Source organism: Podarcis liolepis (genome assembly GCF_965112155.1).
Source record: "Podarcis liolepis genome assembly, chromosome: 3".
NCBI classification, from domain to species: domain Eukaryota; kingdom Metazoa; phylum Chordata; class Lepidosauria; order Squamata; family Lacertidae; genus Podarcis; species Podarcis liolepis.
This window is the reverse complement of record NC_139557.1, coordinates 87,212,480-87,231,548: the sequence shown is the minus strand read 5'-3', so window position 1 is coordinate 87,231,548 and position 19,069 is coordinate 87,212,480. Positions and strand designations below refer to the sequence as shown.

The window sequence follows — 19,069 nt, the reverse complement described above, 5'->3', positions numbered from 1 at the left end:
TTGGAACTAATAATTACATAACAGTTGTGCGTTCTTAGGTGCTGTATCATTTCATAGTTTTTAGAGCCCTGTCTGAAAACTGCAGTGCATGTAGACTACCTACAGTTGCTAAGAGCAAAAGGACATTGGTCCACAGTTTTCTAAAGTCAAGCCTCTTTATTGTACACTCCAAAGCATTTCCATATTGAAAGAGAATAATAAACATTTATTTATGAATAGCTTTACCTGAGCCAACTGTAATTTTCTTTTGGAGCACCAGGGTCCATTTAAATGACTGACCAGTTGCAGCCACTGTGAGGCCACTGAAAACCGCTGATCTGCTTAGGTACTATAAGCAGCTGGTGCAATTAGTATCTAAGAGCTCATTAATTGCACACTGCTGTGGCTGCTGTTTAGGTCATTTGCAAACACTGCACATACAATGGGTACAGCCAGTGAAGAGCCTTTAGGCTGAAATCCTAAACACTGGCTAGAGAATTCATCCTAATGAACATGGTTGAACTTATTTCTGAGTAAACATGCCTAGGACGGTGCCACTGATAATCTAATTCAATATATCTGAAGCACCTATGGAGTTAATGGTTGTTTTTTTGGCAGCTTCTATGTGACCACTGTTGCAAGTCAATTAGTGTGTGATTTCTTCAATGCAGATTTTTTTGTAAGTTTTGTTTTGCTGCTTAATTCTGAAGTCTATGAAAATCTAGAGTCCATTGCAATTAATGACTTGTGAGGATAAAGCTTTCTCTTAAGCTCCAATCTAGTATAAACATGTCTGATTGTTTATTATTGGCCACTCTAATATTCGTAAATAACATTTGCATTAGCTCCCTGGATTTGTGTTAAATTAACTTGACTTTTGCCCATTGCTTTAGTGTTTGCACTTCAAATATAACTACTGTACATTAATTGTGATAGCACTAGGATAGGCAGTTCAATCACATTAATGTTTCACAATTAAGATCTACCTTATTTTTGAATTGTTTGTCTACTTTACTATTGCCATGATGTTGACCAAAGTGTGCATGCCTGTTGTAGAAGTGCTGGATTTGTTGCATCTGTTTCTAAGGGTTAACTCAAGTGACATTATACAGGGGGTTTTTTTAGGTAGTGCAGATGTGGCTTGACCTGAGATTTATTGATTAAGAGTGTCAATTGGCTATACGGTATCAGCCCTGACTCTGGAATTTTTTGCAAATCCAGCAAAATCCACAACCTTTGGTTGTGTTTTAGATAAGACCCTGCAATAATGAAAATAATAAGAGAGAGAGACCCCCATCAGTTGAGCCAAAAGACTTGTTCTGAGAATGTGAAAGACCTTTGGATATTAAAACATTGTTTAAGGAGAATCAGACATTTCGTTATTATATAGATTTGTCTATGTCAGGGGTCTGCAACCCGCGGCTCCGGAGCCGCATGTGGCTCTTTTACACCTTTGCCACGGCTCTGGGGCGGATACTAGCGATGGGAGGAGGCGCATTGTGCCCCCGACACTCCCCACTGTGGCAGGCGCTGTACTGGCTGTGACATCGCATGGGGGCGGTGCGTGCGTTAGTCACGCACCGTCCCGATGTCACCTTCCCGCCCGCTGTCAGATCGGAGGGCAGTGGCGTGCATGCTTTAAATGTCGCAATGGTTTTGCGGCTCCCAGGTTTTTTTCCTTCGGAAATGGGTCCAAGTAGCTCTTTTTGTCTTAAAGGTTGCAGGCCCCTGGTCTATGTAATATAGCAGTTACAAAAATGTATGTCCATTAACAGTCATTCAAAGCTAGTTTCACTGGTTTGCCCCAAATGCCTGTGAAATAAGATTCTTTGTACTTGATGGTGGAAACCCATCAAAATCTTTCCCATCCACACTTCCAGGGGTTGTGTGCTAAGTGGGACATTTTACTGAGGTCATTAATTAGATCTGTTCACCAAAGGAGAAAAGTTAAAAGTGATTCGCTCTAAGGGTTGTAAGTTAAGGAGGAAAAGAGAAGAAGAAGAGGAGAAGGAGGAGTTTGGATTTGATATCCCGCTTTATCGGCTAACATTCTCCTTTCCCTTCCTCCCCCACAACAAACACTCTGTGAGGTGAGTGGGGCTGAGAGACTTCAAAGAAGTGTGACCAGCCCAAGGTCACCCAGCAGCTGCATGTGGAGGAGTGGAGACGCGAACCCTGATCACCAGATTACGAGTCTACCGCTCTTAACGACTACACCACACTGGACATGAGTTAGGTGTTATGTAGCTGACAGGTCGAGACAGGGAAGCTCTTTAAAGGGGTGTCTGGATCAATTTCAACATGGGATCCATTAGACTTATCAGAAAAAAATATAGCTCTGCTATGGAGAGACTCAGTACCAAGAATGAGGTTGATAGAAGAAATGCTTTAATGTTTTAAAATACATCAATACTTTCATAGAGTATACGTATGTAAATAAATGGACATACCTGCATGTTTATGGATATACTGGGTGGTATTTAAAGCTAGTCCTCCTCAAGAGTAGACCCCTTGAAGTTAATGGGCATGATTAAGGTTCCTTAATTGTAGTTGGTCCACTCTAAGTAGGACTTAGTTGAGTACAGTCCATTTAGAGTTGGAATAAAAATTATTTTTGGTATGCTGCCTCATGGACTTGCTTCCTAACATTGTTGGGGAGAAGCCTTCATCCGTCTAATGAAGAAAGAAGCTTCTAATGTGCAGAGAAGTAATAGCAAACTTGGATTCATAAAAGAGTCACTCCGAAATTTCATATGACGTGTCTGCTTAATCTCTTGGCAGATGAGAAAAATACACAAGACAGGAAGATAGTTTTCGTTGCCATCTGGAATTGTAAAACTGGTTGTGTGTGAGAGTGAGAGGCACCTGGCAGATTGCTGTATATGTAGCTGCTGCATGTTGGGTCACAAGCTGCGAATGCCCGAGTTAGAAGGAAAGTGTTTGCATATTTGAGTGTGTACTTGCACTGAGCTTCTACACTGGCTTAGTGCTATATTTGAACTTGGAGAAGTTCCTGCTGCTGGAAAGCTTTCACATGTCCAGTACTTTATGACTTGTGGTGGATACATTCACTTTCAAGTTTAGCAGTAAAATGGAGTGCAGTTGGTGACGCAGGAAAGGTAGGGCATGCCATTTATGTAGGGGCCTTAATTAATTTAGCCCAGGCTAAGTGTTTTAAAGATTTCTTTTGCTTCTTTGCAGGTTGGGTGGGTTAGGTCTGCAGTATTCTGTGGTGTTAGTGAAAGGAGGGTATTGCAGAGACTGAAAACGAAACTCCAGTACAAACTGAACTGTGAACCAGAGGGGGCAGAGTTTGTAGTGGGCTAGATGTTCTGAATGAGGGTCTCTGTATAACAAATGAGGGTACCTTCATTTTCCCTACTGCCAGCATTGAGGACCATCTTACCCAGAAGGGAGAGATCACTGAACACACACCATCTAACATCAATTGAAATGCATTTCACTTCTCTCTCTGGTCTAATTTTTATAAGATGTGGGCCACCGTGAAAACAATCTTAATTTTATACTCAAATGGGCCCGTGATTGTATGTGCCTTTCTGCATTTAAACATGAATAGGCTGATGTGGAAAGCTTACATGCCCTCACTGGGCACTTCTGAGGCTCCAGCAGCTGGGCAAGAGAGGTGGGGCTTGGGCTGGGGCTTAGAGGCTGAGACCAGGGATGACAGCAGCCCCAGCCTGCACACTGCCCTCTCATCTGCTCACCTAGACGCCAGCAGCAGTGATAGTGGTTAAGTCCCCACAGTGGCAAGGGGCTCATGGGTCCATGCCGAGGCTGCCAGAAGGGAAGAGAGGAGAAGGTAGGTGGGGAATCGGGAGCCTTACCTTTGCTTTCACACAGCAGCAGCAACAGCTGCAGTGGAGGCTGGGGTGGCTCAGCCCAAATTTGGGGGGACCAAAAGGGTCTTGGCCCCTTAGAGTTAGCTCCTATGTTTGTGCCCAAGCGTCTTCTTGTTGATGCTATTGGGACTGTCTTCCCACAGGCCAGTGTCACCAGTATCTCCTGCCTTGATTTCCTCCCCCTCCCCCCAGGATAGGCAGGTTCAATAAAGTAAATATGTGTGTCATGCTCATGCCCTTTTGGGAGGTAGCTCTGGTTTGCATGCCATCAGTTTCAAGGATTAGAAAAAAGGGGTGCCCTGCTTGTGTTTTATACCAGCTTCTGTGAGTAATTCAATTGCTAGTTTGAATGTTTTTAGGGTTTTTCAGTGCTCAGAACTTGTAAAAACATAACTTGTTTTTCCTCATATTTGTTCTTGCTGCTCTCATTAGATCCTCATAGAATAGTCAGCAAAAGCTATGATAACATCTCTCAGCCTTTAGGCTTTGGTCCTAGGCTACAGTAGGGCCTTTCCATATCTGTCGTGTTACACATTTCTGGAAGCAGGCTCTTCTGCCATTTAATAAGAAAACTCACTTGTTTTGTTAAATCTCCCAAGTGAATATTTGGCATCTGGGCCTCTTTTCTTGGCCATAAAGATTTAACTAGAAGTTTTCCTGTGGCTATTTAATAAGAATTTTGTCAGAATGGCAGAGGCCCAAGTCCATAGCCGCTTTGGCTTCTACATTCACTTTCTGACAGTGTTTTGTGTGTGTGTTTTAATGTAGGGTTGGCAGGTGTCTGTCTCAGGAGACAATGGAAGTGTGTGCTTTCATGGGTGAAGGCTAACTGTTAAGAGAGTTATAGAGCAGGCTGTGGCCAAAACGAGAAATGAAGGCGTCTGGTTCTGCTGCTGCAGATGCACTATGGCGTTTGTCCTTTCTGTGCTCTTCCCAGCGGTACCTCCTCTGGTCACTGCTGTGGCTACAGGACCTGACCTCAGTTTCCATGCACTGCGATCATCTGCAAGGAATTCCCACAAGTCGGGGTTGGTGCTGGCAACCTTCATGCCATGTTTGCAGACATATTTGCAATGCAGAGTTGTTCTGGTGCCTGAAGCCAGCTCCCCGTAGAGCAGAGGCTCTTGGGCCTCTGCCATTCTGGCAAAATCCTTATTTTATTTTATTTTTAAAAAGTATCCCAGGAAAACTCATAGCTATAAGATTCTGACAAAATCCTTATTTTATTTTATAAAAGTCTCCCAGGAAAACACATAGCTATAAGTAAATAAATGCAAACAGATTAAGTGTTTGGAAACCATTTATACACTTTTCCCAGAACTGAATCTCCATGTAAGTTTGTGTCTTTGGCCCAACCGGGTATGAGGATCCCAGCGCAACCCTCCTAGCCTTTTTAGTATCTCGCTGAAGCACTCCTGCGCTCTCCTATGGACGTCAGCGCGCAGGGCCGGCGGGAGCGTCGTTGCTAGGTGACGTCAGCGCGCCGGCCGACGCGCGGACGCGACAGCCGGTGTAGGAGGGGGGGAGGGGGCCGCGCTCGAGCTCGCCAGCCCGGTAAGTGTGGCGCAGGGATGAGGGGGCTGGACTGGGCTGCCTGCGCCCTGCGCCGTCTCGCTCGGGGTGGGGACCCTTGAGGGGCGGAGCCCGGTTTCCCTCCCCTTCCCCGCCGCCCCACCCCCCACCGGTCCGGTGCTTGGGGAAGTGGGGCGGGGTGGGAGCCTGCCCTTTCCCTGGGTCTCGGTGCGTTTCTCTCTATTGGGGTCGTTGGGGAAAGAGGCAGAGAAGCGTAAGGCCGGGATTGTGGGCGGTGGACGCGCCGCCTGCCTTTCGCTCGCGGCCCACGGTGGCCTCGCGACAAGATGGGCGGTGGGTGGGTGGGCGCACCTGGCGTTGCATGGGGGGCGGGGCTGCCCCTGACCTTGCAGCCCTCCCCGCCCCCAGGATACGGGGCAGGTCTTCCTGGACCCTTCAGGCGTGGTGGGTATTCTTTTGAGGGTTTTCACAGGGACAGGCAGGCCTCTTATCTGAGGATGCTCTGGACTCCTGTCTTTGAAGCCCAAAGCTTTACTTTTTTATTTTTAATAGAAATTGGGTGCAGTTCAAGCTGCACTAGCTGCCCTTAGCTGCTTTCTTCGGGTGCTGACAAAAAATTAGCAGTAGGCTCCCTGGTTTGACAAGGAAGGGCTTGGTGGCATAGCCGGGGGTAGGATTGCAGCCTTGACCCATTTCCCTCCTTGCAGTTTGTGCTAAGTAATGATAATGATAATAATGATTATATATATATATATGCCCCTCAGCTGACTGGGTTGCCCCAGCCACTCTGGGCGACTCCCAACAAAAAATAGTACAGTAAAAGAAAAATACCACAAGAACAGTGTTGTTCTTGGGTTGGGAATTGTATCTGTGCTAGTTGCTGGAGAGCCTTTTCTGTGGTGGCACCTGGACTTTGGAATGCTCTCTTCAGGGAGGTTTGACTGGCACCTTAGCTACAATCTTTTTGGCATAAGGTTAAGCCAATTTTAATCAGCTGAGCTTTTAGTTTTATATAATTTATTTTTATTTGCTATATTTATATCCCACTTTTCCTCCAAGGAGCTCAAGACTGCATATATGGTTCCTACTCCTCTCTGTTTTATCATTGTAACATCACCGTGTGATAGGCTTAGTTAGACTGAGAGACTGGTCCAGGGTAACCAAGTGGTGCTCATAGCTGAGAGATGATTTGGACCATTGGCTCCCCAGTCCTATAACTTGTATGAAGATGCTGTACTGTCTTGTTATATTGTGTGTTTGTTAATAATAATAGTAATTATTATTATTATTTTATTTGTACTCCATCCATCTGACTGGGCTGCCTCAGCCATATATAAAATGTAACAAAACATTAAACATTAGAAAACTTCCCTATATAGGGAATCTTTCCAAAGGTTGTAGATTTACTTTTCTCCTTGACATCTGATGGGAGGGCGTTCCACAGGGTGGGCACCACTACCGAGAAGGCCCTCTGCCTCGTTCCCTGTAACTTCACTTTTCACAGTGAGGGAACTGCCAGAAGGACCTTGGTGCTGGATTTCAGTGTCCTGGCTGAATGACAGAGGTGGAGACACTCCTTCGGGTATACAGGGCTGAGGCTGTTTAGGGCTTTAAAAGTCAGCACCAACACTTTGAATTGTGCTTATTGGAACCCATTGGGTGGAGGATGGTTTAATTTTTTTAAAAATAAAACTTTTTGAAACTAGTGTTTTGTTTGCACAGATTCCTTATTGCTTCTGTTACCAACTTCAGTATAGAGCAGGGCTTTCTGCTTTTTCTATAGCTGTCTAGAAGTGCAATTGCAAACCAAGATGTAAAAGTGAAACTAAATTAGGAGGCCAAGAAGGCAGTACAGTACATGCTTGAATTTGTTCCAGCTCATCCACACAATGCTTAATTATGGTTTGGTGTGTCAACACGATCATTGTAAGTAACTATACTACAAATTGTGCACAAATTGCTTCAGTCTGGATGCATTGAAACTACATGAGAGTAGTGAATTTGTAATTTTGTTGTTGTCATTACCTCCACCTGTCAGTGTTTCTATCTTGAAAATCGTAGATACTTACAATGTGGTGTTCCATTTTCCAGGTTGTGCAGATATTTTAATTCTGAAAGCCACAATTTCAGATATTTTACAAATAGACCCAAAGTTACCTGTTGTAGAGCACCTGTGTAATTTTCATTAGAACACCATCTTTCATGTATTCCTGTTGTATATTTAGTGGCATCTACTTTGCATCTGTTTCAGTTATTTGTACAGGTTTCTTGTTTTCCAAGTATAAGACTGATTTGTAATAATTTGATTATTATAATAGTTTCTGAAAGGAGTTATTTACATAATTACCATTTTGAATCTCTTAATTGCTTGTCTTCCTTTTGTTGCATTTGAATCCAAGCTGTCATGACAGTTTTTCATATGCATATGTGAACACAGTGCATATGCACTCTTTGCCATAACAGAATTATCATTGCATGCACTTTTTTATTTAGATTTACAACTTGTGTAAAGCTTAATGACTTGCGTGAAGAAACAAACCAAGCACTCCCTCCCCCTGTATAAACTATCATCAATTTGATGTTTTTTCTTGTTTTTCTGTATTGTGCTTTTAGTCTGTATGTTGCCTTTGTGATATTGTATATGAAAGTGTAGTTTATAAATATTTAAATTAAATAAATTGAAAATTTCTGACCCATTCATAACCCTGAGCTCTAAATGGACATTTAAAAATAGCTATACACTCAAAGCAGTATTCATTGGTTCTTTCTCTGTTCATTTTATCCTCAAAGAAATCCTGTATAGACCTTTTTGTTCACAATGCTGAACAACATAATAAATCCAGGTTAAGTACCTATGGTTTAACTTAACAATTGCATTTGGACTGCCTGCATGGTATGTTTTGGGCCTAATATCTTCTGTAAGGTAGATCAACATGATTCCAGGTGGCAGATACAGGCATAAAATCAACAAGTGAGGTTAGGGTGGAGGTAGATTTGAACTTCTTCAGTTATTTTAGGCACTATGCTGCACGAACTCTCCTTTTTGCAGTAACTTGATAGACTGAAACAGACTAATAGGACTTGGCAACTAAAATGAGTCAAAGAAACGAAAATGAAAGCAGACAGAAGTCTTTCAAAGGTGCCACTCCTTTTTATAGTATTGAGATTAACTCAGTGCAAAAAATACTTTCTGCACTTATGATTATAATACTTAGTTTTGTTTTGGCCTCTGGTACTCATCAGCCGCTTTTCAGACCAGGACACATGGCAATGCTTAGGGACCAGAGCCACAATGATCCCTATTGCTTTCCCAACTCAAGTTGTGGAGCTCTGGAACTCCCTCCTGCTCAGACAGCTACACTATCCTTGAGTAGTGCATCAGGTAGTCCTGGTGGGCCCTCCTGAGACCTTGGGCAGCTGCCCAGTGCTGCTGACGTGCTCCTCCACAACAACCCTGCCTTAGTCATGCACACACTTAAAATCCTCAGTTACACTAAGTCAAAGCTTTCCAAACTTTTCATGTTGGTGACACACTTTTTAGACATGCATCATTTTGCGACCCAGTAATTCAATTTTAGAGGGACGCAGGTGCTGTGGGTTAAACCACAGATCCTAGGGCTTGCTGATCAGAAGGTCGCCTGTTTGAATCCCCGCGACGGGGTGAGCTCCCGTTGCTCAGTCCCTGCTCCTGCCAACCTAGCAGTTCAAAAGCACGTCAAAGTGCAAGTAGATAAATAGGTACCACTCCAGCGGGAAGGTAAACGGCGTTTCCGTGCGCTGCTCTGGTTCGCCAGAAGCGGCTTAGTCATGCTGGCCACATGACCCGGAAACTGTACGCCAGCTCCCTCGGCCAATAAAGCGAGATGAGCGCCACAACCCCAGAGTCGGTCACGACTGGACCAATGGTCAGGGGTCCCTTTACCTTTATCGTAATTCAATTTTACTAGCAAACTGGAGGTTAAACTAACCCCTTTCCAGCCTCGGCAGGAGTGTGGGGAGTGTTTGCACGACACACCTACACATTGCAGCTGACACACTAATGTGTCGCGACACAGTTTTGAAAGCTGTGCTCTAAGTCATTTTCCTGTTGTTCAATAGTTTATCCTGTAAGATTTGCTGTTCCTACTTGCTGACATGACACAAATTCTGTTCCACAAATACCTTTGGACAGCTCAACATGAATCTGATTTAATTTTATTCTGTGTATATATGTGTATTTAAAATTCAATTTACGTTTATATATTTTCCTTCTCCCAAGGACCTCAAGGTATTTTGCACTGAGCTATTCATCTTAGCCTCAGAACTACCTGTCAGTTAGGGAGGAGGAATGCATGTTTGAGTGATGGAGATAAACTGGATCAAGGTATCTGCTTCATGCCTTGAGTGGGAATTTAAATCCAGATCTTCCTCAGTTCATATCCAGCATGGTATTCATTGTGCAACACTGGTTCTTAGTTATTAAAAACTTATATTCTGCCTTTTGAACCAGGAAATTTGGAAAGGTGACTCACAAATACACATTAAAACAACAAAAATGCATTAAACAAAAACAGAATGAAAGCCAACTAATAATTCCTGCAATAAACAGCAGAAAAACTTACCAAAAGCAGCCAAGGCTTATGAAAAAGTGTAGTGTTAATTTGACATCAGCCTTCTTAGGTAGAAGGGGACGAGTTGCACGGTCCTTTTGTCACATTTGGACAGACATGCATACATAATTTTATTTGTATACTGCCTTTCCACAATTCAAACTATGCTCAAGGCAGCTTACGACATGAAAAAATACATAACTACAACATGCTTGATGCTTTTATTATGTTTTTAGAGACGTAAGCCGCCCAGAGTGGCTGCGGAAACCCAGCCAGATGGGTAGGGTATTACAGTAATAATAATAATAGTTGTAATAGTCATAATCAATTAAACATTAAAAATACACAGCCAAACTGAACGATTTCCACATAAATTACATCAATATCTAAAATAAAGATACAAAAAACCAACAGCAGCAGCCCCCCCCCAATGACAACAAAACCCCCAAACACCTCAGCTGAAGAATCTGTTCAGCAGCTTCAACTTTTGCAGCTGGAATCAGTCCAGGCCCCACATTCCCAGGCCAGGTGGAAAAAGGCCTGCAAAGCAGGGAGCAGGTCTTCCAGTACCCTGTCTTGGGTAGCCCTCTCCTGTGATCTAGAGTTGGGCTCCTGAGGAAGATATAAAAGTAGGGGTGGGATACCTGTGGTTCTCCAAGTGTTGTTGGATTTCAGCTCTCAACAACCTTAGTCAGCTGGCCAATGTTGAGAGGAAAAATGGGGAGTTTTAGTCCAGCAACATTTGAAGAGCCATAAGTTTCCCTCCAGCAACTTAGATGTGTGATTAAATTCAAAGGAAAGACAGCTTCCCTGTGGCTCATCCCAGTAAACATTCTGTGGTTGCATTCTGAACCATTTGTCGTTTCTGAGAAATAGCAAGGCAGATTTAACAACAGTCAGATTGAGAAGTGGCTAAAAGATGAACGACCATCTGTTGAACTCTTGGCTCTAGTGAGTCTGGAAGTGGGTAGAGCTTGCCTCTCAAGTACTGGCATTGCTGCAAAGTTAGAGAACAGGGCAAAGTGTGTTTGGCTTTTCAGTAGCTCTTGAAATAGTTGACTCTAAAAATGACTTTGATATATTTTGTATCACTTAGATTACTTTTCTGAAAATGGTTTCACCTGGTATTTTTAAAACCCCTATTACTGTTTTGTCTTCAGTTTCTACCCCTGCAAGTGCAGGGGTAGCCAGAAACCTCAGCTTCCACATGAGCATTGGCTCTAGTTGCATGTACAATATAGTAAAAGCCATATTAAAAAGTTAAAATCTATTGTTTTCACTCGCTCGCTTTCTCATACACACATTTTTTGTGTAATGAAGAAATACAAGGTGTGAGAGAAAAATATTTAAATAGCTGTTCTAGATGTTCCGAAACTTTATAATTTATTTAAATGTGCATGGTACTCTATCCTCCCCAAAGTGGGCGCTAAAAATAAAAGCAGCTTCAAATTATGCACCGTGTGGGTATCATGAACTGAGCGAAGTAGCTAAAGCATATGTTTTGCAAATGCCATGTCTCCCCTTGAGAAGTCTTTTAGGCTTTGCAAGTAAAGAGCAGAAGGTTTATCTTTCCACAAAAGCTTCTTCAGTCTGAAAGCACACTGGGCATTGATACTTTCCCGGGAGAGCATTTCAAGGACTTAATAGTATATCTGTCTTATAAAACATGATTCGTTGAAAAGGCTTCCTATATTAATAATTGAAAATCACTGTGATCTCAGTTTTGGAGAGTTAATCATGCTCCTGTGAGAATAGGTCATAAATACTAATATTCTCGCTAATTATGGATGAAAACTCTTGGTGTAGATTTCAATATTTAATTTGAGCACTGCTATATGGTTCCTAATTGATCTGCCCTGGTTACAGAATCAATTTTAACTTGTACAGAGCATTATAATTAGTGAGTTGGCTGACTGTGTGGAAACCCTACAACATAATGATTTTCTTCTAATTTGCTTTATAAGGGCTTGTTTATTTGGAGCAGTTAGATTGGCAGTGTTACATTCTGACATCTGCTTTCATTAAACCTGGGACTTTCTTGTAGCCAAACAGTGTTTGTATCAATCAGTTGATGAAAGGATGGTTCCATGTACATCACCTAACTTTAAAATAACTTTTAGAGGAGAGTCCCTCTTTCATATTATTTATGTTTTATTTTTATAGGTGTAGGATATATCACCCTCCTGCAAGATGAGTAACAGCCATCCACTCCGTCCTTACACAGCAGTAGGTGAAATAGACCATGTTCACATTCTGTCCGATCATGTTGGTGTTCTGATGAATGGGGAGGAGTACAGTGATGTTACCTTTATAGTGGAAAAGAAACGTTTTCCTGCACACAGAGTGATTCTGGCAGCGAGGTGCCAATATTTCAGGTGAGGTATAACTTCTTATCAGATATACTTAGAGCTTCTGGTTAAGCAAGATAAAATAGAAACTACTAAAAGTAAACTGATTTCATCTGCTCAGTGCATGGGAGCTTTCTGAACACCTATTATGGTACACCGTTTTTAACTGTGAGACAATACTTATATTATGCTGTCATATCTTGACCTTCACTGCATAGGTATCCAGAATGGATGTTGGTTGTTAAAGACCTAAAATTCAGGATGTTCACACACTATACATGCTTTCCCCCAGGAAACATTGTTACTGTGAAGTGTGGTAAAATGTGTGTATTTACATTTCATACAACGTGAGATAGAATTATGTTGTTGGAATTGAGATTTCACATTTTATTTATTCCTTGCTTATCTTTTGAAATAGAGTTTTATGCTTTCTCCTACGGTTGTGAAAACAACTCTGTCTTCCTTTCAACCCACTCCACCTCCCAACATTTGCTTTGTGTTCTGCCTGGTGGTAGATGAAATTTAGGCAAGCAATTTGAAATTTTCTTACTGAACCTTAATCTATTCTCCTTTTGGGTAGGTGTGATTGCCTTAACCATAGTTTATGGTTAAGTCCCTGATAAAATCCCAGACAAATTTCTATTCATTATCTATATTTAGAAAGATCTCATAGTAAGGTTATCTAAAAAAGAAATTTACGTTGGATGAAATCCAGTCTTCCACAAGCAGACTTCTGCTTCCTCTCCTCCCTCTCCATATTGCAGATGCCATACACTCACCAAATCCACGCTGGAGTGTTCCCCCATACCACTGTGTGAGTAGAAGTCTGTTCTGCTCATGGGCAGCCACAGCTGGGTAGCACCCGATATTTCTTTTTGTGTGTGTATTTGAGCAGATGTAGTTCTTAAGGTTGATTTCAGCTGATGTTTTCTGATGATAGTGGAATGACAGAGCGTTACCTGAATAACTGCCTCTTCTACACGGACTTGGCCAAACCGTAAGATCAGCTTTGTTGGCGCATATCAGACGCTTAGGGGATGCGCGTGGCGCTGTGGGTAAAACCTCAGCGCCTAGGACTTGCCGATCGCATGGTTGGCGGTTCGAATCCCCGCAGCGGGGTACGCTCCCGTCGTTCGGTCCCAGCGCCTGCCAACCTAGCAGTTCAAAAGCACCTTCGGGTGCAAGTAGATAAATAGGGACCACTTACCAGCGGGAAGGTAAACGGCGTTCCGTGTGCTGCGCTGGCTCACCAGATGCAGCTTGTCACGCTGGCCACATGACCCGGAAGTGTCTGCGGACAGCGCTGGCTCCCGGCCTATAGAGTGAGATGAGCACACAACCCTAGAGTCTGGCAAGACTGGCCCGTACGGGCAGGGGTACCTTTACCTTTACCTATCAGATGCTTACTATTGATTGGCAGCAGTTAAGAGGTCTGATAGACTCTCTCTGCTTTCAGTTGGTTTTTGAAAATATTTAGAGTTTGAATCTCCTTCCCAAATATACTGTTGGTGGTTGATTACAGTAATCTCAGAATATGTAGCTTAGAAGAAAATAAGCTCTACCTTCTCTCTTCCTCCACATAATCATATGTGTGATGATGTAAAATAGAATACATCAGCATACTCTGTTTACCTGTTCGGTTTTCAGTATACTGCTACCCTTATCAAAATGATATAAAATGAGTGACCAACCGATTTCTATGGGTAAAGTTCAGGAAAGCAGTGCTGATAGTATAATGTTATTGACTCCCAAGAACATCATGGTAAATATGGTAGATACTGTACCTTCCATTTGATGTTTTACCAGACACTCTGTTTCATGTGTTGAATGAAACAATTTGTTCACTTCCTTTAGTGCAGTTGCTTCTGATAATCCGTTGTAAGTAAATTTCAGTTTAGCTCTTGAATGTTTGTTCTAATATCTCATAGCAAGTCCTCAAATTCAAAGCTAAGGTCATAGTTTCTAACTTTAAGGACCAACTATAATTTTCATTCAATTGCATAGATTTAACTTTCAAATGAAATTATTGACAGTTGTGTTTGCCGTATTCTACAATATATGCTTCAAGTCTTACTTAAGGTCTCTCTTACCAAAATACAAGTTGTTGTTTTTTTTACATTGTTTCTTTCTCCCCTTGTACAGAGCATTATTATATGGTGGAATGCGTGAATCTCAGCCTGAAGCAGAAATCCCTCTTCAAGACACCACTGCAGAGGCCTTTACAATGTTGTTAAAATATATTTACACAGGCCGTGCCACATTAAGAGATGAGAAGGAGGAGGTCCTATTAGACTTCCTGAGTTTAGCACATAAATACGGATTCCCGGAACTGGAAGATTCCACCTCTGAGTATCTTTGCACCATCCTTAACATTCAGAACGTTTGCATGACTTACGACGTTGCTAGTCTGTATTTGCTTCCCAAGCTTACATGTATGTGCTGCATGTTTATGGATAGAAATGCTCAAGAGGTGCTCTCCAGTGAAGGTTTTCTGTCACTTTCTAAGGTATGTATCAGTTTTTTAAGCTTTCAGTTAAAAAATAACAGTCCCAATTTTATTCTTTATGTTTGTGTAAATGTTTTTGGAAATAGGATCCGAAAATCATTTCAGTATTCATGGAGTGCAATGTTCTATTCCATGTGTAGTTATTTTTCCATTTTCTATATATCTTGGATGAAGCTTGGTTGGAGTTCTTTGGGATAGTACCAAGACTCAGATCAGAGGGGAGAGAGTTGTACTTCCACCATTTTTTGTGTGATCTTCCTGTGGGCTTCCAATTGGAGTCCATGGGGATTCTTCACTGCTTGTGAAAACCTTTTCCCGTGTATGCTCCTTTCTCTACCACATAAATGTCAGTCTTCCCCATGGGACCATCACAACTGTTTGGGCTGTGCCATGGTGCTGTCACTATGCCTCAACCACTCTGTCCCCTTCACAGAACTGTTTTTGAAAACATGAAGACAATACCTGAAAATAGCTCTCATGTTTGGGAGGTAGAGTTGCTATACTGTGTCAGTGGTAGACAACATGGTGCCCTGCATATGTTACTGGACTACAACTCCCATCAGCCCCAGACAGCATGGCAAATGGTAAATGATTATGGGGGTTGCAGTCCAATAACATCTGGAGGAGAAGAACAAAGCAGACTTTGGGGGCTGGAAGCAAGCTACCTTTATATTGAATGAAACCTCTGGGACACACAATAACTTCCACTGTAAGAGAATTTCTGCCCCCTCCTGGAAATTTAATTATTAACATAATTGTATCCATGATAAATAAAGGTAAAGTTGGTAATCAACAGTTGGTTATTCTTTGCTTACTGGTATAATATCACTGTTTATAATGCTGCCTAGCCTTAATATATATATTGTAAAAAGAGGAGAGATAAAATTGAGAAATCCACTGATTGTGGTAACAGAATTAGATGCAGTGCAGTGATTCTTACAACCTGTTCTTAATGGAAAAGTCAATTATACAAAAGACATGATTAGATCAGAAAAGATGCCAGTAAAGAATCAATATATTACTGAAAATTAAACCAGAAGCCCAAGGAGACGGGTTAATAATTAATATCATGTAGGTTTGTAAGTCATTCTGCATCCTTGTAAGGTGGCTAAGGTTTAGCACTCAAACTTTGATTTTTAACATGTAGTAAAAGACTGAAGCTGTTTTGAAGCTGTTCTGAAGATGATGCTATATTGTTGATTCTTTGAACACAGCTCTGCCTAACACTCTCTTAGGAGATAACTTTGAATATATTGTTTAGTATAGGAAACAAACATCTTCAAATGTAGTTTCATCTGTTTAAAGAGACATTTCATACACCTGATGCTGAAGGTGCCCAGAAGATAAGAAAATGTGCTAGTATTCTCTTCTTCAGTTCTCTGCTTTTGATACCATTGCACTTTACTCTTACATTTTTGCTGTTTGTGGTTCTGTCTAAATTAGGGCACAGTAAGTCTGCAAACTTCACAGGGGTTATATTTCAGGGATCATTCCTAAAGCCAAAATCACATATAGTCAAAACACATTGCATTCAATGGTAGGTGGGATTGTGAAAGTCTTTTTCCTTCCCAATATCTGCTCCCTTTCAACCCTCTTTTTAATTTGTAATTTTTATTTTGCAAGCACACAAAGCTGAATGCACACCAGATAAATACACATAAGTTGTGGGCTTACTGTATATATAGGGTAGGCCCTACCTTTTAGGCAGATTACAAATATTACCACACTGCATTATTTAGAATTTGCTGATTTTTTAAGTGGGGAAACTTTGATCATAAGTCTACATCTTTGGCTGCGAAGTTGTACCCATACCATACCAGGGTAGTTATATATCAGATATGAGTAAAGAATGGTGAATACTAGTCAATAAATAATATTAGCTTTCCTGAATTGTTGAGAAAGATGTTGTGTGCTTCCCCTACCCTCTCCTCTTCCCACATACTTGTGAGAAGTTTCTTCAATCATATCTTGTGCCATCTGGACCTAGATCTGTGGCTGGTGGGTATGGGTCGCTTTGTGAAGGCATGGGATAGGGTCTTCATGTAGTGGGACCCTGCCATGTACGATTCTCTCCCTCTGAAGGCATTGATACCCACTATATTATTGGGCTTCTGGCTCCAGTTTAAGACACATTTGTTGACCTGGGCCTTTGGTGGAATTGATCAGATTATTTAAAGTGTGAGGGAATTAATGTTGTATTTAATATTGTAATGATCTTTGATTTTTTACTTATTGGGCTTTATAATGCTAGCTGTATTTTATGGGTTGTTTTAGTTAACCTTTTGTAAACTACCCTAGGATCAGAATTTTATTGTGGACATAATAGTTTCTATGGTAAATAAAAGTAAGGTTTGTGATAAGCAAACTTGTGATGAAAGGTGGCTCCAGTGGCCACTCGTGTATGTGAACTGTGGGATGCCAGGGAGTCCAGCTGTGTTTGGTTTTCAAATTGTATTTACATTAATCTTTCCTTGTTTCTTAGCCAGCTCTTCTCAGTATTGTACTGAGGGATTCATTTGCAGCACCTGAGAAGGATATTTTCCAAGCTTTGATGAACTGGTGTAAACACAACCCGAAGGAAAATCATGCAGAAATCATGCAGGCAGTGCGCTTGCCACTGATGAGTTTGACAGAGCTCTTAAATGTTGTAAGGCCTTCTGGATTGCTGTCGCCTGACGCCATTTTGGATGCTATTAAAGTTCGATCTGAAAGTCGGGATATGGACCTCAACTATAGGGGCATGTTAAGTAAGCCTCCATATTTCCAGGGAAATGATCCTGTATGTTTTCTTATAATTAAAAACTTCCTTAGCTAACTATTGATGCTGAGTAAATGTTTACTAACAGAAATACAAGGCTATACAAGTGTTCACAAGGTTGTATAAGGTTACTTTGTTTACAGCAAATTGATTGAATGGCAAAACACTGTGTTGTATTCAAAGGTTGCAAGAGTAGGAGACCACCTGTGCAACCAATATTTTTCTTTGTCTCTCCAGAAGTTGGGGGTGTTGGTGAACAGTGTGGCTTGTGCCATGGAGTAGGGAGGGAAACATTGTTCATACTCTGTTTTGAGTGTTTCTTCACTCATGTTGTAACCCATCCTCATGACACAGTATACCCTGTTCTGGAGGCACTGCTGAACAGGCACACAAGAAGTTGGCAAGAGGGAGGAGACGAGGGGAAATAGCAGTAGTGTGAGTGTCCTTCTGCTGGTGGAAACTTTGGTTACTTGCTTAAAAACACACTTGTCTCAAATGATCCCTAAAATTCATTCTCTCCTGAATATATCAGAAATATTGCACCTCCTTAAATTTAGACAGTTACAAGTCATAATAAATTAATGCCTTCCCTACTGCCCTCCTCTAAACTGACTGTGACAAGGAGGCTACAAATCTGCAGTGGTACTCTTGAGCCACTTTTTAAATGATGTTTTCCTGGGAATTAGTATTTTGTGCATCTTATATAAATATAAAGTTTACCAGTAATCGAAATATTTTTGAATACTGTGGACACAGTCCAGTAGAAATTAGCTATGACCAAGTCCACTTAAAATTAATGGGACGTATGATATTCCTGACCGTGTCCCATTTTATTGCTTCCAATGTGAGTTAATCGTAAGTACCTTACGTTGAATTGTTGTTTTGGTGAAAATAAGCAAATCTCTACACACACATATACACATAGGGGGTCCTTCTTGTAGGGTTCCCATAGGCATCTGGCTGGCCAATGTGAGAATAGGATGCTGGACTGAATGGACCACTGACCTGACCCAGCAAGGTTCACCTTATCTTCTTAATGACAGGGTAGTGGCTTTAACCAGTCACTAGACACTTCATAATGTCAGCCTTTTAGATACCTTCTGTTTTTTGCATGACTTTTTAATATCATTTGTTTCCACATTTTTATAAACAGCATAATGTGCAAGAAGAGCATAATTTTAAAACATCATTTTTATTCCCATTCTTCCAGTACCAGGTGAGAACATTGCCACTATGAAATATGGAGCCCAGGTAGTGAAAGGGGAATTGAAATCTGCTTTGTTAGATGGAGACACACAGAATTATGATTTGGATCATGGATTTTCCCGACACCCCATTGATGATGACTGCCGTTCTGGTATTGAAATTAAATTGGGTCAGCCATCGATAATTAATCATATACGTATACTGCTATGGGATCGTGATAGCAGGTGAGTTCCAAGTCATACTCAGTTTACCAACCATGCCTTTTCTTAGGCTGCTGCAGGATCAAATCT

General features: G+C 41.6%; 1 protein-coding gene across 1 annotated transcript in view; it reads left to right on the top strand.

The window, feature by feature from the left end:
- Positions 1–5,377: 5,377 nt before the first annotated feature.
- BTBD9 (BTB domain containing 9) overlaps positions 5,378–19,069 on the top strand; it is a 152,614-nt gene continuing 138,922 nt past the window's right edge. The window contains exons 1-6 of the mRNA XM_083497199.1: positions 5,378–5,393; positions 7,156–7,298; positions 12,125–12,336; positions 14,452–14,815; positions 17,298–17,562; positions 18,784–19,003. Of these exons, the coding sequence (XP_083353325.1) occupies positions 12,152–12,336; positions 14,452–14,815; positions 17,298–17,562; positions 18,784–19,003 (1,034 nt within the window). The 5' untranslated portion in view covers positions 5,378–5,393; positions 7,156–7,298; positions 12,125–12,151. The remainder of the gene's footprint in view (positions 5,394–7,155; positions 7,299–12,124; positions 12,337–14,451; positions 14,816–17,297; positions 17,563–18,783; positions 19,004–19,069) is intronic.